The 22769-nt window shown below is 33.1% G+C and overlaps 1 protein-coding gene across 6 annotated transcripts in view; it reads left to right on the forward strand.

Annotated features, from left to right (window-relative positions):
* Positions 1 to 22769, forward strand: part of Ankrd17 (ankyrin repeat domain 17) — a 149463-nt gene that overhangs the window by 102168 nt on the left and 24526 nt on the right. For all 6 annotated transcript variants that reach the window (XM_047565758.1, XM_047565759.1, XM_047565762.1 and 3 more), the window contains 8 exons: positions 4855 to 4966; positions 5127 to 5272; positions 8771 to 8913; positions 9710 to 9923; positions 10655 to 10830; positions 11906 to 12068; positions 14677 to 14772; positions 16485 to 16601. In XM_047565758.1, the coding sequence (XP_047421714.1) occupies positions 4855 to 4966; positions 5127 to 5272; positions 8771 to 8913; positions 9710 to 9923; positions 10655 to 10830; positions 11906 to 12068; positions 14677 to 14772; positions 16485 to 16601 (1167 nt within the window). The remainder of the gene's footprint in view (positions 1 to 4854; positions 4967 to 5126; positions 5273 to 8770; positions 8914 to 9709; positions 9924 to 10654; positions 10831 to 11905; positions 12069 to 14676; positions 14773 to 16484; positions 16602 to 22769) is intronic.

Consider the following 22769-nt stretch of genomic DNA (forward strand, 5'->3'; position numbering starts at 1 on the left):
ATAGAAATTAGGAATCAACTAGGGTTTTTTTTTAAACCACAGATTTTGGAACTGGGGGTATGATTCAGTGGTAGGGTATGTGCTTAGCAAGTTCAAAGTGATGGATTCAGTCCCCAAAGCCAAATAAATAAACCAATACTGCAGGTTTTGTATGAAATCATAAATCTTACTTGAAGGTTTAGAATATCTCTGAGTTAACTGATGTTTTGTGTATGTGTGTGAAGTTTGATTGAGTCTAGTCACCACTAACTGTGAGAAAGAACCAGTTGGTTTGTTCAGGCTGATAAAACTTACTCCATGGTAGGAGGTCTAGCTCAGTGGTAGAATGTTCACCTAGCATGTGTGAGGCCCTGGGTAACATAGTACCTCAAACTGTCCCCCCCCCCCCCAAAAAAAAAGCATAGAAAAACAACAGCAGCAAAAGACCTCAAGAAGTTATTCCAACATCATTTTTGTTGTCATATGTCCCTCATCTTTCTTCATATATATTTACACATACACATACAACCAGCCATACACACACATTTATTTTTTCGTGATAGTAGGATTTGAATCCAGGGAACTGTACCATTGAGCCACATTCTCATCCCTTTTATTTTTAATTTTGAGATTGTCTTGCTGAGTTGCTCAGGCTAGATCTGGAAGAACTTTCTGAGTAGATGAGACTATAGGCATATACCAACAAACCCACTTTCTTCATATATTTCTCACCTGCTTGCCTTTGTTTTTCTCATACTTCTAAAACCTTTTATTGATGTTAAGTAAATACTTAAAAATACTTAAAATACTTAACATACTTAAAATAAAATACTTCCTTAGGCAATTTTGCTTTTTTCCCCAGTTTTTAATAATTAACATATGCATTATTATCTTTTAAGGAGGGCAGATAGTAACTTTAACTTGACATATATCAATTGAGACTTAGAGGGTGTAGCTCAGTGGTAAAGGGCTTCTTTAGCATTCCGAAAGCTATGGGTTCAAACCTCAGTACCACACACAAAAAGTCATCTATGTTTGAAGACTTAAATTGTAAAATATATGAAATTATGTTCTACTTTTAATGTCTTAAATATCATTTGGATATTTTTATCTATTTCTGTTGATTTTACAATATAGAGAAGAGTTTCATTGTAGTGATTTAATGAGAAATTAAGGAGGTTGGGAAAAATTAGTTCAGTTATATGTAGTAAGCTGCCACTGAAATATTTCTACTTTAGAATACATGCATTCTGCATATTCATATGAACTAGTTTGAAATAGGTTATTCATTTTTTCATTTATTGGATACCCTAAAGTGCAATTTTACTTTTTAAACTCACATGTAACCTGACTAGATTAGAGAATGAGATGTTTGGAATTGTAACATAGTTTCCAAAGTAATTTAATTACTTAAAGACTAATTAATATGCATCTTATTTTTTAGAGAAGGTGGATATCAGCTCATTAAAAGTTGCCTTTTCCTTCAGCCTTGCCATCTGTCTTGTGATTCGGTTTTTTTTTTTTTCTTTTTTCACTGTGAATTATTTTCCAAACTTAAATAGTCATAGGGAGAACTTATATATTATTATTTATGTTGAATACAATTTTATCATTTTTAAAGACAAACTTCACTGCAGTAACACCTGTTAGGTATGAATTGGTGTATTATATGCTATGGGCTAAATGAAAACTTTCTTTGGAATGTAAACCTATATGAACTCTTTAAGAAAGCACTGGTCATCTTTTACATTTTTCAGGTTTGAAACCTTCTTAGATACATGACAAAGAATATAACTTCTTGACCACCACATAATGTGGGACATACTTCAAGTGAAAGATCTTTCCTTTAAGCAGTACTTTGCCTCCAGAAACTCATTGTTTGTACTATTATTATTTTGACTGGCAATATTCAGAATACCTATTTTTTTCTGTATCTTGTCTGTCATGTTGCCATCAACCCAAACTTTTATATCAGTTAATTTGTTTATTGATGTATTGTGAAACAGGGTAATATCACTGGGGATTCTGCAGGTTATTTGGGATATGGATACCTCACTTCAGAAACTTGTTTTTTATTGTCTTAAAAGAGTGTCATAAAATATTAGTTCCTTTAATTTCTCCTTAATGTAGAAATACAGTGGAGCTGTTCTCTTTTAAGTTCGATTCCTCAGGGAATTTGACCTGCTTTCCTTTCTCAACTTCAAATATTTTTTTCCTTTTCCAAACTCATAATACATTGTTTTTACTTCTTTTAATACTTTGAACTTAAGTTTGCCCTGTACAGAAATCAGTAATATCTTAGTGAGCAGGGCCTATATTTTCTTTGTCAACCTTAGAGTATGAAGCAGAGTTCTTTGATTATCAAAGGTACTTAATAATTTAATTTTTGTTTTCTAATGCAGGAAAATACGTTACTGATCCACTAAAATTTTTCATGCTTATCTTTTTCAAATTTTGAATGTCTTCTTTTTCTAAATCAGCATAGCTTTCATAAATTGTCCTTTAGCCCTGAAAGAATTTTTAAAACCTTATAAACTTCATCATAAAGTTGACTTGTCTACAGATTGCATATGCACTAACAGAGAGGACATAAAACAGAAACGCTTAACATTATATTCACCTCAATCTGCAATGTGTTAGGGCTGCTTATGATGTAATGGTAAGAGCAGAATTTTGTTATCAAGAAAATCCTCTTGGTTTTTTAAGCCCATCTCTACCAGTTATTAGCTGTGTGGACATCAGAAAGTTACTCTCCCCATTTTGTCTCTTTTTCTCTGAAATCAGACATAATAATTTCTTTTTTATAAACCTGAAATGAAGATCAAATACTATAACACAATCAGAGCTGTCACTCATGTAAGTTTCATGTCCTTCTCCATTGTTGTAGTTGGTGCATCTCTCCCTTGTGGCCATCCCTGATCTCTGCAGTCAGTAGCTCTGCTCTCTGCCAGCCTCTTCTGCAGAGCAGCTTTTGCGGTCTCCCTCTTCATCACTGACTAGTAGGCTTTTTCTTATTTCTTGACTCTATCGATTTTGCCTTTTGTCTCGTTTTTATTTTTATAATGGAGTTGGTTTCTTAGAGTGATTTACATTCTGGGAGGATATGCCTTTTTTGTATTTATTACATTAAATATTATAAACGTATAGAAACTAAATATTTCAAATATATATATATATTCCTTTCTTTTAATAATAATCTCTGAATCTGTGACATTTTACAGCTATTGTCATTTATTCTACTTAATTACCAGTTATTAATTTCTGGGCAAAGCATCACTTACAGGTGGAGAATGCAAACACTTTCATTACCTTCTAAAAATTTTTAGTCCTTTGAGAGTGATGGGCACATAACACAGTTTGGTAGAGATACATATGTGTAATATGTATTTCTGTAGTTAAGAGATTAACTCATCATGGTTTTTCTGAGATTTTTTTGTATTTTTACTACCAAAAGTCCCTCATTCCAGAAATCTACCCTTGCTCCCAGTTCCATGATTATTATTCTTTTAAAATATATCTAATTTGAATTTGCACTGCAAATACTCACATATTTGGTTTTGATTAAATGTATAGTCAGGAAAGTAGATTCATTTATTCAAGTTTTTCCATATGCCCTAAAAAGTTTTCTAATAGATCGACTATCAGTTATTCAATTAAAATGAAATAAAAATTTAATTCCCTCAGTCATAGCTGTAGTCATGAGCCATAGTTCAAGTTCAATTATGCATATAACACTAGTCATTATCATTTTAGACAATACAAGTTTGGAGTACTAAATGTTTAAAAATTTAGATACTTGACTACGTCAGCTGTTAAACTATGATAGATTATGACTACTAGTAAATTCGGTATTGGTCACTATCATAGCAGATGTTAAATTGTATATTGACTTGTCATGTCTCAACTATAATAGTCTTGGTGTTTCAAAGTACACAGAGTACTTCATATATTTTTTGTTCCTTTAAGTATTTGGGGGCTTTGGTCTTAAACACAGCTAAGTTACTTGGAAACTATTTTTTCATTTCAAGACTTGCTTTTCAGCTTTGTTAGATGGGTCCAGAACAACTAATTTGGCCTCACTACTGAGGATTCTACTTGAAACCCTGTGTGTTTTAAGGTGTTTCTACTCTGGTTGGTAGGAACCAAACTATTCCTGGCCTTGTGTTCCAGCTTTGGGTGTTCAACCTGATCCCTTCTGGTGATCTTTTCCTGGCCTCCAATAATTTCCTCATGCACATGTGCTCATCAGAACTCAGCTGAAGATTTGAGGAGACCCCTCTGCAGAACTCCAGAGTACTCTCTTTCTGCAGTGCTCTCCTTTTCAGTAATCTGCGCCATGAATTCTAGCCAACTTGATCTCTCCAAACTATCTTCTCCATTAGGGGAGATTGCCAGGTTCTGGGCACCCATTCCCTACATTACACCTGGGAACTCTTTAGGCAGTTAAGTTGTGTTAATCATTTCTATCTTCAGGGATCCCTGTCCTGCTGTCTAAACAGTCATCGTTCAAATAGTCGTCTTTTTTTTTAAGTTGTTTAAGATAGGGAAATAAATCTAGTCTGTTATTCCATTAATGGCCTGAAGCAAAAGTGAGTCCACACTATTTCATTAATCACGTAGTTGAAATTAGTATATGGTAGAAGGTTATACTTTTTTCCCCTGGTGTTTACTTTAAGAATTGCCCATACAGTTCAAGTGTTATTGGTAGTTTTCTTTTAAAAGTTACTGGTTGGCCACTTTGGGGGGTCGGGGTGGGGGGGACAATAAACCTTACTATTCAAATGCTTGTTATAATAGTGGTATATATGTATCTGTGTTTTTACTATTGACATTTTAAAATTATCTAATAAGCTAATAAATATTTATTTTTTACAGACTGAGAGTAATCATGACACGGCACTGACGCTTGCCTGTGCTGGTGGCCATGAGGAACTGGTACAAACACTGCTAGAGCGAGGAGCTAGTATTGAACACCGAGACAAGAAAGGTAGGGCTCACTTTTATTAATTTTATTTTCTGTAATATTTGTGAAAAATATGTAAGTATTTAGATATATTACTTCTGAGCCCCTTTTTGATGCTTAGGTACATTCAAACATAGTATTGCTCTTTGGTTTAGCACATAGTAAAATTTTTATTTTTCTCCAGGTTTTACTCCACTCATCTTGGCTGCTACAGCTGGTCATGTTGGCGTTGTGGAAATATTGCTGGACAATGGTGCAGACATTGAAGCCCAATCAGAAAGAACCAAGGACACACCACTATCATTGGCTTGCTCTGGTGGCAGACAGGAGGTAACATTTCCCTTTAGCGTAAATTTTTAACTCTTGGTTTAGCAAATGATTTTTGTGTCTATAGGAACAAGGGTTTGATGTGTAGTTTATTGCAGTAATTCAACTATTATTTACTAGCAAATACAGTGTTAACGTAAGCAACCTTCCCAGAAAAGTTGTATTTTTTTGAATCCTAAAAAAAAAGTATATAAAAGTAGTACCTGCTTTAGGAATTCCTGTGTATTGCATTTAGATAAGAAAAAGACTTAAGCCAATTGCAATGACATGCCTGCCTGTAATCTTAGGAACTCAGGAGGCAAGAAGATTGAAAGTTTAAGGGCAGCCTCAATGACTTAGTGGGATCCCCATCTCAAAATAAAATATAAAAAGAGCTAGAGGTATATCTCAGTGGTAGTAAAGTGCTGGGTTCAATCTCCAATACCAAAAGAAAAGAAAGGCAGAAGACATTCCAAATCAGATTAGAAAACTCCTGATGAACAGGGCTTATTTTCACTTATCTTTTTCTGTCTTAGAATTTAGAATAAATGGTGTTAATCAAGTAGGTCTAGGAAATTATAGCTTTTTACTCACTTGTATATCTTCTGGCATTTAAAAATTAGCTGAATAGCTAAGTGTGGTGATACATGCCTGTAACCCCAGCTACTTTGGAGGATCACAAATTTGAGGCCAACCTGGGAAACTTGGTGAGACTCTGTGTCTAAAATAAATAAAAAGGACTGTTAACTCAGTGGTAGAGCAGTTGCTTAACTTGTTCAAGGCCCTGGGTTCACTTCCCAATACTGGGAGTGAGGGTGAGGGTAGGGGGACAAATTATCTGGGTAACTTAATCCCCCCCACCCCAATCTGTTCTTATGTACTGGTGATATAAGTCTTAATAAACCAGTATGCTGTCTCTGTAGAGTCACAACTTTTCCAATAAGGAAAAGTTGAATCATAGGTTTAGGAAGCACCCCAAGTCATCCAGATAAGTTTCCTACTGAACTTAAAAGTCATATTTTTTCCCTTCCCTTCCTCTCCTTTCCCATGAAGTTGGCAGGTTTTCCCACTATTCTTAATTCTGTTCTTTGAACAAATGAACAAGAATTTGTACCCACTTGTATGTTCAGATATTTTGAGTCTGTGTTCACCAAAAGTACCTACATTCTGGGGGTAAGAGTGTCTGTTCTTTTGGTTATTAGCCAGAGATTCCTTTCCATATTGTTCAGTATTCTGGTTATTCCACCCTTTATGTCAGTATCATTCCTGAAATGTTATATCAAAAAAATACTCTGACTAGGGGCTGGGGAGATAGCTCAGTTGGTAGAATGCTTGCCTTGCAAGTACAAGGCCCTGGGTTCGATCCCCAGCACCGCAAAAAAAAAAAAAAACCTCTGACCAGCTAACTGATTATTATCTCCTATTTGAGCATTTTAATATAGCCCTTCCCTCTTCGCTAGTCATAGCAAAGATTAGAGGAATTGATGACTAACAGTAATACAAGTAAACATATATATGTACATTCATACATGTATTTTTTTAATAGACATCTTTTCTTTGGTTGACTGTTCCTTATAATTTTTCCCTGTTGAATTTGGAGTAGATAAAATATGTGTGAATAGTTAGATGCACTTGTTACTGGTTGATCTGTCAAGAAACAACAAAGACTTGTTTCTATTTTGTTTCTTCTGGTTGTGTCATTTCATTCTTCCATAATCCTCAGTGGAGGAGGTAGAATAGAGTCCTGTCAATTCCACATTCAAATATGAGGGCATAAATTTTTACAGTGAAATACCATTGAACTTTAAAGCTTATAATAAAATATTGATCAGAATTATAAATCTCTTTTGAAATGTAACAAAAGTAAAATTGTGCCTTAATTGAAATTTTCAATTGTTATACATATTGATAATCATACTTGCTACATATATTAACAAAATTTTCAGTGTTGAATCAAAGAAGTAGGTTGGTTCCTTTGTTTGAAGATAATAAAACCAGTGTGATGCTGTAATTTCTTAATTACATAGTCTTATTGAAATTTAACAGATGAGGTTTATTATGAAAGTCTTTCAGGTAATAATTTTGCCTAGAAACACCCCTTTGCTTTAATTTATTGTCCATGGAACAAGTAAGTGTTTTGAAATAATTTAACTAACTCAGAAAGAAGTTTTTATATAATAAAATTCAGAAAACTTCACATTCGAAATTTAGAGTTTTCTACTGTATTGATTTTAAGGAATTAGCCTAATGCCATTTTTTGTTCTGTTTTGTTTTTATACCGTGTCAAGCTACCTGAACTTACTGACTCTGAAGCAAAATGTGAAAGTCATATTTAAAATTTGGCATAGCTTTATTCAAACAGAGTTTAAACTGATAAGTGAGAGAAAGCATTGTTTATAAACATTTATTATTTCCCAGTTAGTATTTTCATTAATATATTAGGCATAATTATTTCCCAGTTTTTATACCTTAGTAAAAGTACTAACGGAATAATATAGTAAATAATGATTATTATGTTATAGTAATATAACCTTTAATAATATTAGCAAAAACATGAGTTGGGAAATAATAAGTATTATTAGGAAGAGCAAAGTTAGAAGTTAGCTGTGGTTTGGAGTCAACCTTAATTTTCCTGTGTCTTATTTGTAAAATGAAGAGGAAAATACCTAATACCTGTGTCAAAGGATTGTTTTGTACTTTAAATGGCATGGGGCAAATGATATATGAATGACTAATAAGCACTTATTTTTAGTTATCAGGGAAATGCAATTAACACCTAATGGGTTACTACCACATACCCTCTAGAATGACTAAAATTAAAGACTGGTTATAAAAAATGTTGCTGAGGATGTAGAACAACCAGAACTCATGCATTGTTGATGGGAGTGTAAATAGCACAACCACTTTTGGAAAAGTTCTTTTAGTTACTTGTAAAACTGTACACCTAGAAATAAGTAGGACTTAACATAATACAATATTAATGGTAAAATCTAGATAGTTTATTTATATATATATATACATATATATATATATAAAGTCTTTTCAACTCTTGTATATTTATAAATTTTCATAAAATTTAAAAGATAGTTATTAGCTTTTATTCTGAATTTTTAAAAATATTGAAAGGCTTTTAAATTATTTGAAATACATTTACATATACAAATGCAGAAAAAATCTGTCCCATACTACTTCTACTTCACTACTATGTGGTGGCATAACACCGAAATACAGATTTTTATACTAATTTCCAGAGTAGCATCTCTTAACAAATTTGAGGTCCAGGTCTTCCATGAACATACTACGTCTTTTCAGTAGATTTCTAAATGATTTTAACTCGACAAGCTCTCTCTTTGTTGACTGCTTTTGCTATCATTTGAGGCTAGTTTTGGGCAGAGGATAAATGAAGAAAAATTCTATTTTTTGGTTGTACAATAGACCAAAAAAAAAGGAGAAATTACAAATATATACCTTGGAGGTGACTCACCATAAGAAAACCCATTTATTTCTTTTTTTTCTTTCCAGGTGGTGGAGCTATTGTTAGCTCGAGGGGCAAATAAAGAGCACAGGAATGTTTCCGATTACACACCTCTAAGCCTGGCTGCTTCTGGTGGTTATGTGAACATCATCAAAATATTACTAAATGCAGGAGCTGAGATTAATTCTAGGCAAGTTTTATTCTTTTCACTGCAAGCCATTTATTTAGATACATAGTTATGTTACAGATAATTATAGAACACCTATTTTTTTTTTTTAATGACACTTTTAGGCCCTTAAAATGTACATTATGAAGAGATTTTTAAGATTTATTTAAGTTATTAAAACAACATATAACTTGAAAAATATCATATACTTTATTTCATACCATGGAACTAAACACAGACCCTTCTTTCTTAGTTTTTATTAAGCAAGCAGATACAGGCCTAGAGACGAAATGTCCAACTGGATGTGGTGGCACATGCCTATAATCCTGGTGACTTGGGAGACTGTGACAGGAAGATTCCAAGTTTGAGGGTAGCCTCAACAATAAAGAGAAAAAAAAGTTCATCATCATTTAAGAACTTAATATTTTTCTAGCTCAGGTTATTATGTAGAATGAGATAAAGTAATAGATTAAGTTCTATCTAAAAGATTTCTAAAGGAGACTTGGTAATATATGAAAGATTTACTAGACCTGAGAAAAATGGTTAAATTTTTAAATAACACTGCAAAATAAAGAATCTTACATTAAAATTGTATATCACCTTACATGAATGGTGTGAATATACATTGTGTACAACCATAGAAATGGAAAATTGTACCCCATTTATGTACAATGAATCAAAATATGTCTGTAAAAATAAAAAAAATTTTGAATAAAAAATAGAATAAAAAAATTTAAAAAATTAAAATTCTATATCATCATTTGGTTTTTCAGTGTAAAATATATTTTTTTTTCCTTCTTCCCAAAATGCTCACCACCAGAACTGGTAGCAAATTGGGCATTTCTCCACTGATGTTAGCAGCTATGAATGGGCATACAGCTGCTGTTAAGCTCCTGTTGGACATGGGCTCTGATATAAATGCTCAAATAGAAACCAATCGGAACACTGCCCTGACTTTAGCCTGCTTCCAAGGAAGAACTGAAGTGGTTAGTCTTCTGCTTGATAGAAAAGCAAATGTTGAACACAGAGCTAAGGTAAGAAAAAATCTGAGATTTACCCATGAATTTGTTGCTTTCATATTTAAGGCGTATAGTAACAAGATGATAATTGTAATTTTTAGTACTTTCTAGTAACATTTATCTCCTACATATATATTGAATCAAAATCCAAGCAGTGGCACATGCCTGTAATTCCAGTGATTTAGGGAACTGAGGCAGGAGGATCACACATTTGAGGCCAGTTTCTGCAATTTAGTGAAATCCTCATCAATTTATCAAGATACTTTCTCAAATACAAAATAAAAAGGACTGGGGATGTTGCTCAGTGATAAAGTGCCCCTAGGTTCAATCCCCATTACTGAAAACTTAATAATAATAATGATAATAATAATAAAGGAAATCATTTGTTTAACCCAGTCAAGCATTAACTCTGAAAATAACTCAGCAATACATTTTTATAGGTATTAATGTTAATAAGGTTATCAGCTGAAAAAGAGGTGCTATTTTGAAAGAGAAGGGAGAAATTTAGTGCAAGATGGAGGTCACGTGCTTGGATCTCATTCAGATCCTTTTTATAATATCATTGGTTTTAGGTGTAATTATCTTTTAATAGATCAGATTGTAATTCAGACTAATAAGTTTTGATGCAGAAATTTAGTTGTGAATATTTATAAAAGCTGTCCCATATTGCTTCATCATATTGTTATTCTACACCATTTTGGCTGTTTCTAGTCTATTACATGTTTTTTATTTTCCACTAAACCTAGACTGGCCTCACACCACTAATGGAAGCTGCTTCTGGTGGATATGCAGAGGTGGGCCGAGTTCTTTTGGATAAAGGTGCTGATGTTAATGCCCCTCCAGTGCCCTCCTCAAGAGATACAGCTTTAACCATAGCAGCAGATAAAGGGCATTATAAATTTTGTGAGCTTCTCATTGGCAGGTATGATATTACTAAATTATTCACATATGAGCATAAGTATTATTAGTTATTACTATTCTTTCTGGGCAGTTGTACTATTAAAAAATCAAATGTGATTACTTTTTATATAAACTATAAGTATTTTTTTCAAGCCTGTTATTTTTCACCCATCCAGGGCTATGCTACATTGTCTGATTTGTTTCAATGCAACCTAAAATTATTTTTCTTCCTTTCTTGTGTGCATATACTTTTTAAGTGCTATAGTAAGCTCTTTGAGCATCCAGTTGTTTTCATCCACATTCATGTCTTTCATACAATTTGAATTTTGCAGAGTATTACTCCCAAGTCTTAAAAGTCTGACAATGATCTAAGACATCCTTATTGATTTTCTTATTGTTTACAGTAGTTAAGACTTTTAGGTGTCAGTCGTAGAACTGTTCAAGGTATCAGAGGATCCAGGGTAGTTTCTACTTTCACATTAAGTTGCCTGCCAGTTTCCCAAATATGTTTGTTTCCTTACTTGGATTTTCTACTTTAACAGTCTTAAAGATCCTTTGCATGATACCCTAAACAGTAGTATTTGGTACTGACTGCTATTAACTATGTTTATTAACTACTTTTACTACCATGAGTCTTCTTATCTACCTTCATGCTGACTGAGTGCTAAATGTGCATTTATTCTTTGACTCATTTTTTTCTGACACTACATGCTCCAAGTACATGGATAGAAATAATCTGAAACAGATATGATTGCCTCAGGATACTGGTTTTGTTTCCAGCATACTGTATTAGTATATTGATTATGCTACTAACAGGATATTCTTCTACTCATCAAAATTTCACATATTCTTACATTTTGAAACTCAGAATTATGCAGTCATTATTTTTAAAATAAAATCAATTATTGGATATATGAAATTTATTTGATTTGATGGCTGGAAATTGTAATGTAATTCTGAGAGAAAATTCTATTTTGGTTCTTGAATAGCAATTTTCATCTTTACAGAAATTTTCACATGGGCATAATTGGTTTTTATTGTTACTGTATCATTCCATTTCATTTAAGACAGTGCTCTCTGTGTCATTCATTTTTTAGGGGAGCTCATATTGATGTACGTAACAAGAAGGGGAACACTCCGTTGTGGCTAGCAGCAAATGGTGGACACCTCGATGTGGTTCAGTTACTGGTGCAAGCAGGTGCAGATGTAGATGCAGCAGATAACCGCAAAATAACTCCTCTTATGGCAGCATTTAGAAAGGTAGAATTCTTTCATCCTCATTTTCTTGGGTATTTTCCCTTTCTGCTAGGAAGCATATGGTCTAGTGATCACTGAAGGCTCTGAATTTGTAATTTAGCACCTTTGGTGAAACCAAGTGATAACAATATGCAAATAATTACTCTGTTGGCAACATTGGAAGGTAGACAAATACAGGTATTATGGAAAAGCAATTAATAAATATCCACATTGGACATCTAATCTAAGTAAACTTCTAGAAAGCTATTATAAATAGTATTTTCAAATTTTAGTTGCAGTATTAATCTTTCACTGTAAATCCAATTAAGAGTAACCAATTGTAGCTACTTATGTGTTGTTGTTTTTGTTTATTACTTCTGTAGAGAGAAATTAACTTATGTATGTATGTATGTGTGCATTTATTTTTGCAGTATTGGGGATTAAACCCGAGGGTTATTAGTGGAGCTCCATCCCAGCCTTTTTAAAATTTTTTTTATTTTTTTAATTTTGAGACAGGATCTTACTAAGTTGCTGAGATTGACTGTGAATTTGCAGTCTTTGTGCCTCAGCCTACCTAGTCATTGGGATTACAGGTGTTGTGTGATATCATGCCAGGCATAATCATTTTTAGGAAAAAAAGAATAATGAAAATCTATCTATTGATACTTTAAACTTCCAAAAATTCAAGCATACTATCTTTAGAAGCAGAAATATGAATTGGTGAAAGTAAAAGAAACTGTTCCTTTTTATAGTTCGTAGTACAAAGCTGTGTATAAGTAAAATGATTTGGTTGATAATATCTCATTGATCTCCTAATGTAATTTTAGTTTGTTATTGGGTAGTAGATCACTATTTCAGGGATTCTATACTTTTTTTAATCCTGTCATTTTGTAGACTGTGAGTAAAATTTTCTATAGATTTCAAAATGTTCACTAGTTTTAATATATAAATTGCAAGAAGTCATCTCTTCCTATTACTCTCTGGTGTGTGTGTGAGTGTATGTGTGGTGTGTGTGTGGTGATACTGGGTATTGAACTTGGGCACTCTACCACTGAGGTACATCCCCAGACCTTTCTTTTTATTCTATTGTATCCCTAGATGTTCTGGACTACCTAAACCTGATTGTCTTGTGTTTTTCTTTAGTAGTCAACTTGTTCTTTCTCAGTGGCCACCTATTATCAAGTTAATCTTCCTAATCACTCCACCACTTTAGTAGTTTCTTTTAAGAACTGTTAGGTGTCTCCTAACTCTGAAGTCTTTGAATTTAAGTGAGTTTGGTATTCAAAGCCACTCCAGTGTAGTGCCTTTAGGTGTCATCTCCTTTTATGAATTCTCTCCTGCTTGATCTTTTTCTTGTTCCTTTCTCTCACATAACCTTTGTTTCATCTAGACTGCCATGTGCTTCTTTGTTTTCTACGAAGTTCCTCATTCTTTGGGTAGTTTAAATTTCTTCTATACAAACTATTTCCATCTTATTTGAGCTCACATTGAGATCTCTAATCTCCTAGAGATTATGGAAGTTCTTTTGCCCTTTATTGTCTTTATCATTCAGTTTGACAAACATCTTTATGTTATTACTCTTATTAGTAATTTCTCTATTGTTGTTACTCTTAATATCTGGCATTCATATATCATATCTTTGTAATAAACCATTTTAACTTCATATGAACATTGCTTATCTTTTGTATTCATTCTACTGTTTATTTTTGAGTATCCGTCATATGCAATTGTAATGAATGTGATGTTATGTTACATAGGATACAAAAGCCTTTTTTTTAATGTAACCTAATTAGGGAGGTGAGATCCATGCCCAAGTCAGATAACTGTCAGTTGTCCCATTGTAAATAGTTAAAGGTAAAGACTAAAAGTTTGAGGGAGATCATTAGGCAATGATGCTAGTGGCATTTGAGCTGTTAAAGGAAAGCTTAAAAAAGTTACAAACAAAAAGGATCAAATAGAGGTAATAGAGGACTTATACTAAAGACTATCAGCTGTCTGTTCAGACTGGCTGAATCACAGGTGTTGTGCAGAGAGCAGTGGTGCACGTGGGAGAAAGTGAAGCAACTCTTGAATGTTAAAGATTTTGAACATTACTTAGAAATATTGAACTGTTATATTGAATAATATAATCATAGCTCATTCTGTAGGAAAGTTTTTTTTTTTCTTTCACACCATGCACTACAGTGCTATGTATTCAGTTTTTTTCTCTGAAAAGAATGAAAGAATAAAATCGTTGTTTTTTTCTCTTTAAAAACTTAGAATTGAAACTGGTTGTTCGTGTCTAATGAGTTAATAAAGAAAAGGGAGATGAAATTTTTTTTCTTTTTTTTCCCGTTAGATATAATTCATACTTATCTTCATACTGATTTTTGGATTTTTGGTTTTTTCTTCAGAGTGGTTTAGAGTGGTAGGTCGCACGATTTGGTGCTACTTTGGAAGGTGGAATAAGAATGAACAGTGTAGATTTAACTCCTTAGAAGCAAAGCCTACCTTGTTTTTCATTTATAGTGCTAATATGCAAATAAGTCTTTACTTTGTGGCTCTAATGTTAACTAATGCAGATAGTTCACATTGTGTAGATTTACTGAATCCTTTTAGAGTCTATTCAATCTGACATTGACGTCTTTTCTAGGGTCATGTGAAGGTGGTACGATACTTAGTCAAGGAAGTCAATCAGTTTCCATCAGATTCTGAATGTATGAGATACATAGCAACCATCACTGATAAGGTAATACATTGTTCATGTTCATTCCACTATATAAATCGGGTGTTTCATTTGATTGATGTATCTCCTATGTTAAGAAAAATCTTGGTTTGTACAATAAATACGTAGAAATTTCATTCATTTTTGTGAAGACAAATGAACTGTGACTCTTAAAGATACTGTAACAGATTAATGAATTAATGAAATATTCTCTGTGATAGAATTACTTTGCTTTTTAACCAGTTTTTAAGCTAATTTTTATGTAACACTAAACACTTCAAAGCAAAATTATTATTCATTAGTGCTATCATATCTGTAGAGATATATTTATCTAGATTGATAATATATTTTGAAAGAGGAATGAACTCAATGGGTTTTTATTACCCAGCAAAAATGAATATAGTACTTTTAATCATGGGTAGAAAACCTTAAAGCCATGTTAAATGATGTAAAAGTTAGGGTTTAACTATCAGTTTAAGAATGAATTGGCAGCTGGGCATGATAGCACATGCCTATAATCCTAGCTACTCTGGAGGCACAGATGGGCCGATCACTTGAGCTCCAAAGTTCATGGATCACCTGTGCAACACAGTAAGACTTCATCTCAAATAAAACAAACAAACAAACAAAAAAAGTGTATTGACTAGAATTATGCAGGAAAAGTAGGTAAGATAAATAAAATCTTTCTTTTTTTTCTTTCCTTCTTTCTTTTTGTTTTAGGCAGGGGGAGTTTTACTATGGATGGAACCCAGGGATATTCAGCCATTGAACTACATCATCAGCCCTTTTTATTTTTTATTTCTAGACAGAGTCTTGCTAAGTTGCCAAGGTTGACCCCAAAATTGAGATTGTCCTGCCTTACTTAGCTCATTTGAGTTGCTGGGATTACAGGCATGTGCCACTGTTCCTGGCATAATAAATTCTATTCCATTTTGTTTTGTGGCTTATGCTTACATCCAATTAAAATATTAACACAGGCCTCTGGAAATCTAAAGCTGCCAACAAATCTAAAAATATTACGATTATATAATAGTGGGCAGTTTTTCCCCTTAGGTTTTATTTAACATAAACTAGGCAATTCTCTGACTCCAGATTTTTTTAATGACAATTAACAGTCCTGGATTCCACATGATTTAGTGTGTGGGGAGAAAGGGGAGATGAAGATAAGTATTTTAAAATAATTACTATTTTGGGAATATTTTTAATATCAAAAAATAAGGAAATACCCCTTTGTCTTTTGAGAATGAAATCAGAAAAGTGTGTTAGGTACTGTTTCTGTGATTCCTTTTGTGAGTAATTCTTGCCCATAAAATTTTAACAAAAATGCTTAAATATTTGAGGACAGTTCTTGCCATATAAATACTTTGGAAATTTGTAAATTCATTTTCATTGTTGACATTGCCCATTTTCCCTTAGACCATTCATTAACCAGCTGTCATAAATTATTGTAGTGTTTGCTGTATACTTTTCTTATGTTCAGATTATGAGTAAATAATTTTATTTTTCTAAATACCAGTCAAATGGCTATTATAATGAAAAATAGAAACTCTTTCCTTGTGTATATTTTAAAATATGTCATTTAAATTATGGTTTTATTTGTACCCTTTTTACCTTTTTTCTTTTCTGTCACTGATCTTCATTGCTTATGTTCACATACCTCAATAAGATCTTTATATTTTTAGGAATCTAACTCAGGATTTTTTGAGACTGCAAATATGTTCAATTTTTCATTACAGGAAATGCTGAAGAAGTGTCATCTTTGTATGGAATCAATAGTACAAGCCAAAGATAGACAGGCTGCTGAAGCAAACAAAAATGCCAGCATTTTGTTAGAGGAGTTAGACTTGGAAAAGGTAATGACAATTCTTTACATATGAAAACTACTCACTTTTTTTTTTCTTTCTGATTTTTCTTCCCTTAATTTGTAATTCATTCTTTTGTGATTTTGTTTTTGCTGTAATTATGTAATTACATGATTTTTCTCCCCAAGTTTATCTCAAATAGAGAAGACAGTTGTGAGTATCATTAAAAGTATTTTCTTTGTAATCAAATTTTTAAAGTTTATTACAAGAATTATGGTGATCTGAAAGTCAGGAAACTTAGCTTCTAATTCTGGATTGTAGTCCTATCTGAACTAATGATCTCTTAATTCTCAATCATGTCTATAGTTCTTTGATCCTTGACCTTATTTTGTTGCCAACATTTATCAGAAGTACCACATAAACTATAAAGGTATAATCACCTAGTGGAATACAACCACTTGGAATATTTAGTAACTACATGTTTTTTAATGAATAACTTCTTTTGTACTTTTTCAGGCAGACTAGAGTATTCTATTCCCTTAGAGAATAAAATCCTCCAAATCAGCATATAATTTGGACAGCCTTATAACTCCTTTTTCTTCCCTCCCTTTTCTGTTAACTTTTCCCCACTAACTCTGTGATCCAAAACTTAATGGAAATTGTAATCATTAGCAGGAAAATAATTGGTTTGACATTGAATAAATATTAAGGGATACAAAATCTGTTGTATCTTGTTTTCTATGAAAAGATAAAAAATGCTATAACTTAACATGTATTTAAATTTATAAAGGATATGTGGTAAAATTATGCATATGCCCTTTTTGAGTAAGATCCATTCTTTTGCTATACTTGCTGATTTTATTAAGCTATTTTATCCTACAGAAAGAAAATATGAATCATTCTAAATATTTTATTCAATTTAGAAAATATATTCTTCTGAAAAAAAATTTTATGTTGGAGGTTCTTCATTTTTAAAACTTTCTTTTTTCGTTGGACCCAGTAGCATACACCTTTAACCCCAGCTACTTGGGAGGCTGAAGTGTAAGGATTGAAAGTTTGACGTCACCAACTTGTGAGACCCTGTCTCAAAATAGAAAGGACTAGGGACGTAGTGGTACATGGTAAAGTGCTCCTAATTTCACTCTCCAGTAAATCACATCCCCCTTTCCCCTCTCTCTCCATACATGGTTTAGATTCTGACCAAATTAAAATTTACTTTTGGAGCCACTTTAAAGTTTAGAAGAATGAGTGCATTGAAAGTTGTAGTGAACATTGTAACTATTACTTAACCTGTTCTCTCTCTCTCTTTCTTTCTTTCTTTCTTTCTTTCTTTCTTTCTTTCTTTCTTTCTTTCTTTTGTTTTTGTTTTTGTTTTTGTTTTTGTTTTTGTTTTCGTGGTACTGGGGATCATACCCAAGTCCTCTTGCTCATATTAGGCAGACCCTGTTCCACTGAGCTACATTCCCACTAATGTATTTTCATATTCACTTTTATCAGGCCAAGTTAGGAAACAGAATATTTATTATTTTATTCTTCTTATTAAAACATTATCCTCTTATTAAAGATAGGGAAATTGAATCAGTAAGAGGTTGTTAAGCAATGTGCCTAAACTAACTAGGATTTTAAAATGTAAATTTCCTGTTCTCTGCCCTCTCTTAATTGAATATAACCTTCCTCTTAGATTTTTCTACCAAAAGTATTTTATTATTCTTTTCCCCCATTACTTTTCTACTTGAAAATGTTAGAATCTGTGAATAGTAGTTTTATCTAGAAAGTATCCTTTCTTTAGCTGAAGTTTTATCTAGAAAGTATCCTTTCTTTAGCTGAGACATTGATTATCTGATATTGAATACAATCTTTCATTGTTTTCTTACCTTTTTGTGTTTATTCATTTTATTTTCATACCTTTGGATTACCAAGTCAGGAAGCAGCATAGGAAATATCCTATTAAAGCTGTCTATTTTCAGCTAACTTTAAAAATTTTTTGTCTTTATTTCAGTAGCATGCTCAGTTTAAACTCTGAAATATACAGAGATAAACTATGTAAAGTTGGAGATCTCTTAATGGTAACTAAAGTGTGTACCTCTATAAATACCTAGTATTGGACCTTTCAAGACCCTACGCTATCTTCCCACCCACACTGCTTCTTAGTCCTCTTTGCCCTTGTTTGTTTTTATTACTCCTCTTCTTGGTTACTTAACTACATCCGTACTGACCATATACTGACCATCCTTCTTTTTTGTGGGGGTGGGTGACTGGGACTAAGTTTCTTAACATGGGTCAGTAGTAGAATATTTTCCCACAGCCATCAGCAATACATGAATGTGATTTTTTTGCATTCTTGGCATCATTTCTCAATGTCAATATTTATGATTTCAGGAGTTCTTGATTTAAGAAAAGTCAAGAGAAGCTTCTTTCAAATATCACTGTATAAATTAATTAGACGTAAAGCAGTCCATCCCCATGCACTCTATACTTTGCCATTTTGATAGAGGGTGGTATATAATTCCACATTATAATGAAACCTGTTCTTTTCTGAACTGCAGCCCATATTTCTATGTGAAATATTATTAGATGGGACTTAGGATTTTGCTCACTATTTTTTAAATAATGATATACATCTGTGAAAATGCTCTTTTTTGCCTTTTTGGTTCTACTAATTTATGATTTAGAAATGTTGGAATTGGTCTTAACTGGTTTGAATTGAGTTTATTCATGGATAACTTATTTCATACATAAAAATGTTTCTTTAGCTAGACACAGTGGTACAACCTGTAATTCCAGAGACTTGGGAGGCAGGAGAATTGCAAGTTTGCTGTCAGCCTCAGCAGCTTTGCAAGACCCTGCCTCAAAATATAAGATAAAAAGGACTGGAGTTGTAGCTCAGTAGTAAAGCCACCATAATTTCAATCCTCAATACCCCCTGCCCCACAAATTAAAAAAAACAAACAAACAGTTTCTTTGATCAGTATTTGTAATTTGAAATTTTTGGATTATAAAAAATTTAGTGTTGAACACTTAGTGTTAGAGTCTCTTATACTTAATAAATATTTACTTATTGAACATATGGTATGTGGAAGATTTCTTTCTCTGAAGTAGTTCCATCTGTTTGAGATTCAAAATGCTCTTAAAATTAATTTCTTGCCTTTCTTAGTACATTAACATCTAAGTTATGTTCTTGGCTGTCAGAATCCCTAGCAGATATTTTTAATTTGCATTTTAATACTGATCTCACTCTTTCTACTTCATTACTTAGATTATTTTTTCCCTCTTTTTATTTTGTAAATTTTTATGACCTTTTATTTATCTATCTTCTTTTAACTTCAGTCTCATACCTAGCTAGCTAGCTACTTAATATGTGCATTTGGGTGCTTGATTTAACATCTGTTATTTTATATGTTCAGATATGAATTCCAGATCTTTGCCCACCAGAGACCTATAACTATCTTCTGATTGCTCAGACTAAACATCTTGAAGTCATCTTTGATTCCTCTGTCCTCTCTGTTGTTTGAAAATATTGTAGCCTGTGCCTAAAAATGTATGTAAAATTTTAACCACTTTTCATCACTTCTTCCCCTGGTCCAAATCATTAATATGATCTCTTACCTGTATTCTTGCAGTAGTCATTTAAAGAGTCTTCCCGATTACATCACTGCTCACAGTATATTCTCTTTGTAGCACTAAGAGTGATCCTTTTAAAACATTTAAATCAAATCACATCACTCTCCTGCTGAAAACTCTGTAATGACTCTCAGTTTCCCTCCTGGAAGAAGAGAAAGTTTTTTTTTATTTATGACCTTAGAAGCCTTCCATCTGAAGGGGTTCATTTGGTGAAGGCAGGGATGATTTGTTGATGCTTAGCAACTAGTAAATTATCAGTAAATGTTTGTTAGCACTTCCTCCTCCCTTGTTTTCATCACTACTCTATATTCAGAATTTAAATCTTGATATGACTGTCAAATTCTCACTTAATCTTTGCCTTCCATTTCCTTATATCCATTAAATGAGTTGGTATAATAAATTAACAGGTACTCCCTGTCTCTTGTTATTTGATGTTTTGCACCACTACACTATCAAGAAAACCATCAAAACCCCCTAGCCCCACCGCAAAAGAAGGCCTTGAAAGATGTGTCCTCTTGACTTTGAATTTGAACCATGAGTCAAAATTAAACACTTGGGACTGGAGTAGAATGCTTGTGCACAAGGCTCTGAGTTAAGTCCCCAACATAAAATATAAAACAAACTAACAAAAAGAAAACAAAATCAAATTCTTTCCTTCACCCTGTAATCTCAGAGACTTAGGAGGTTGAGGCAGAATGGATCAAAAGTTTAGGGCCATCTTCACAATTTAGCAAGACCCTGTCTTAAAAAATTCAAAGAACTGGGGATGTAACTCAGTGGTAGAACACTGTCATGTTCAGTCCCACATAACCAGGAAAAAAAAAAAAAAACAAACTCTTGATAACTTTCAAAAAAAATATTAGTTAGAATAATGCTTAGCATATTAAACCCTCTGCATACCAGTTGTATCATTGTCTCTCTTTTTTTTTTGACTTTGGCTGTCTCTCTTTGTGCGCTTTTTCCCATCCTCTTGTTTGAGTTATCACTTTTCATGTGACGTTTTACAGTCTCCCTGTATAAATACCTTTGCTTCTCATCTTTCACATTGTCCACCTTCTGTGCTCCAATGTAACTTCAGTTCCACACAGTATTCTAAATATATACATCATTTGACTCTATTTTTCCCTCCTCAAAAACCTTCAGTGCCTTCATTGACTTCATGGGAAATATTCACATTTTCTTATCTTAGTCTTTTCTATCACCATGGTTAAACTGCCCCTCCCAAAGAACTTTTATACCAAATTTGTGAATGGTATTTCTTTAGCCTTTACTACCACTCCCTAAATCCTCAGATTCTCATCTTAAAAAGCTTAATTCTCAAATGTCATTTAATTTCCTAAATACTCAGTTAATAATGACCAATTGGGTTAGTACCCTTTCTTATTCCACAGTGAAGTTATTCTGCAACTTGAATTTTTTTTTTTTTTTTTTTTGGTCTAAGCCACATATTTGCAAATATACAGCCATTTTTCTGTAAGTGAAATGAGGTCTGTCTGTCTGTATATATGTATACACACATACCTTGTGAGAAAACAGGATGTCAGACTGAATTTCTAACCATTTTCTTGTTCTTCTAGACTTACTTGAAGTTTAATTATTATATCTGGTATCTTTGGAATCTTGTATCAATTTTTAGCACCTCTTTTACTGCTTTATCTTCTTTTTCTGTTGTTTGTTTTTTAGTGCTGGGAATTGAATCCAAGGCATACTAAGCATGTATTCTAATCCCCACAACCCTCCCTACTACCCCACCTCCCCCAACAAACAGGGGCTAGCTATGTTGCCTAAGTTAAACTTGCCTGAACTCCCGGGGGGCCCAAACATTCCTCCTGTCTTAACCTTCTGAGTAACTGGGACTATAGGCATAGGCCCAGCTACTCCTATATCTTTAAATCTGCTGTCGTTAACTCATACTCTCTATCTACAACTTCATCAAGGTAACTGTATCCTACTGAAACTTTTCCTCAAATCTTTGGTATACACAAGTTCCTAAATACAGATTGAACCAAACATGGAGCAAAAATATTTGAGAAAAGAAAAATCCTTCATCTGTACTAAATATGTAAACTATTTTTTGTTGTCATTATTCCCTAAAACAACTATTAACATAGCATTTACATTGTATTAGGTATTATAAGTAATCTAGGGATGATTTAAATTATTGGGGAAGATGTGGGTATATTCTTATGCAAATACTATTTAATCACAAAAACCACTTTATAGCCAGGCATGGTGGTTCACACCTGTAAGCCCAGCTACTCTTAGTTGGGAAACTGAGGCAAGAGGATCACAAGTTTGAGGCCAACCTCAGGAACTTAGTGAGGTCCTGTCTCAAAAAATAAAAAGGACTGGGGTTGTGGTTCAGTGATAGAGCACCTCTGAGTTTAGACCTCAGTACCAAACAGACAAAGCCATTTTATGTATTTTTTGAGCATCTGCAGATTTTGGTATCCTGATGAATCCTGGATTGTCATTCCCTGTGGATACTGTTTTGTTTCCATTTGTCTTTTGCTCTAATGAACTAACTATCGTGGAGGTCACCACTGGCATCTTAACTGTCAAATTTTATTACCTGTTTTCACTTTGTATTCACACTGA

Source organism: Sciurus carolinensis, chromosome 10 (assembly GCF_902686445.1).
Source record: "Sciurus carolinensis chromosome 10, mSciCar1.2, whole genome shotgun sequence".
Lineage (NCBI taxonomy): Eukaryota > Metazoa > Chordata > Mammalia > Rodentia > Sciuridae > Sciurus > Sciurus carolinensis.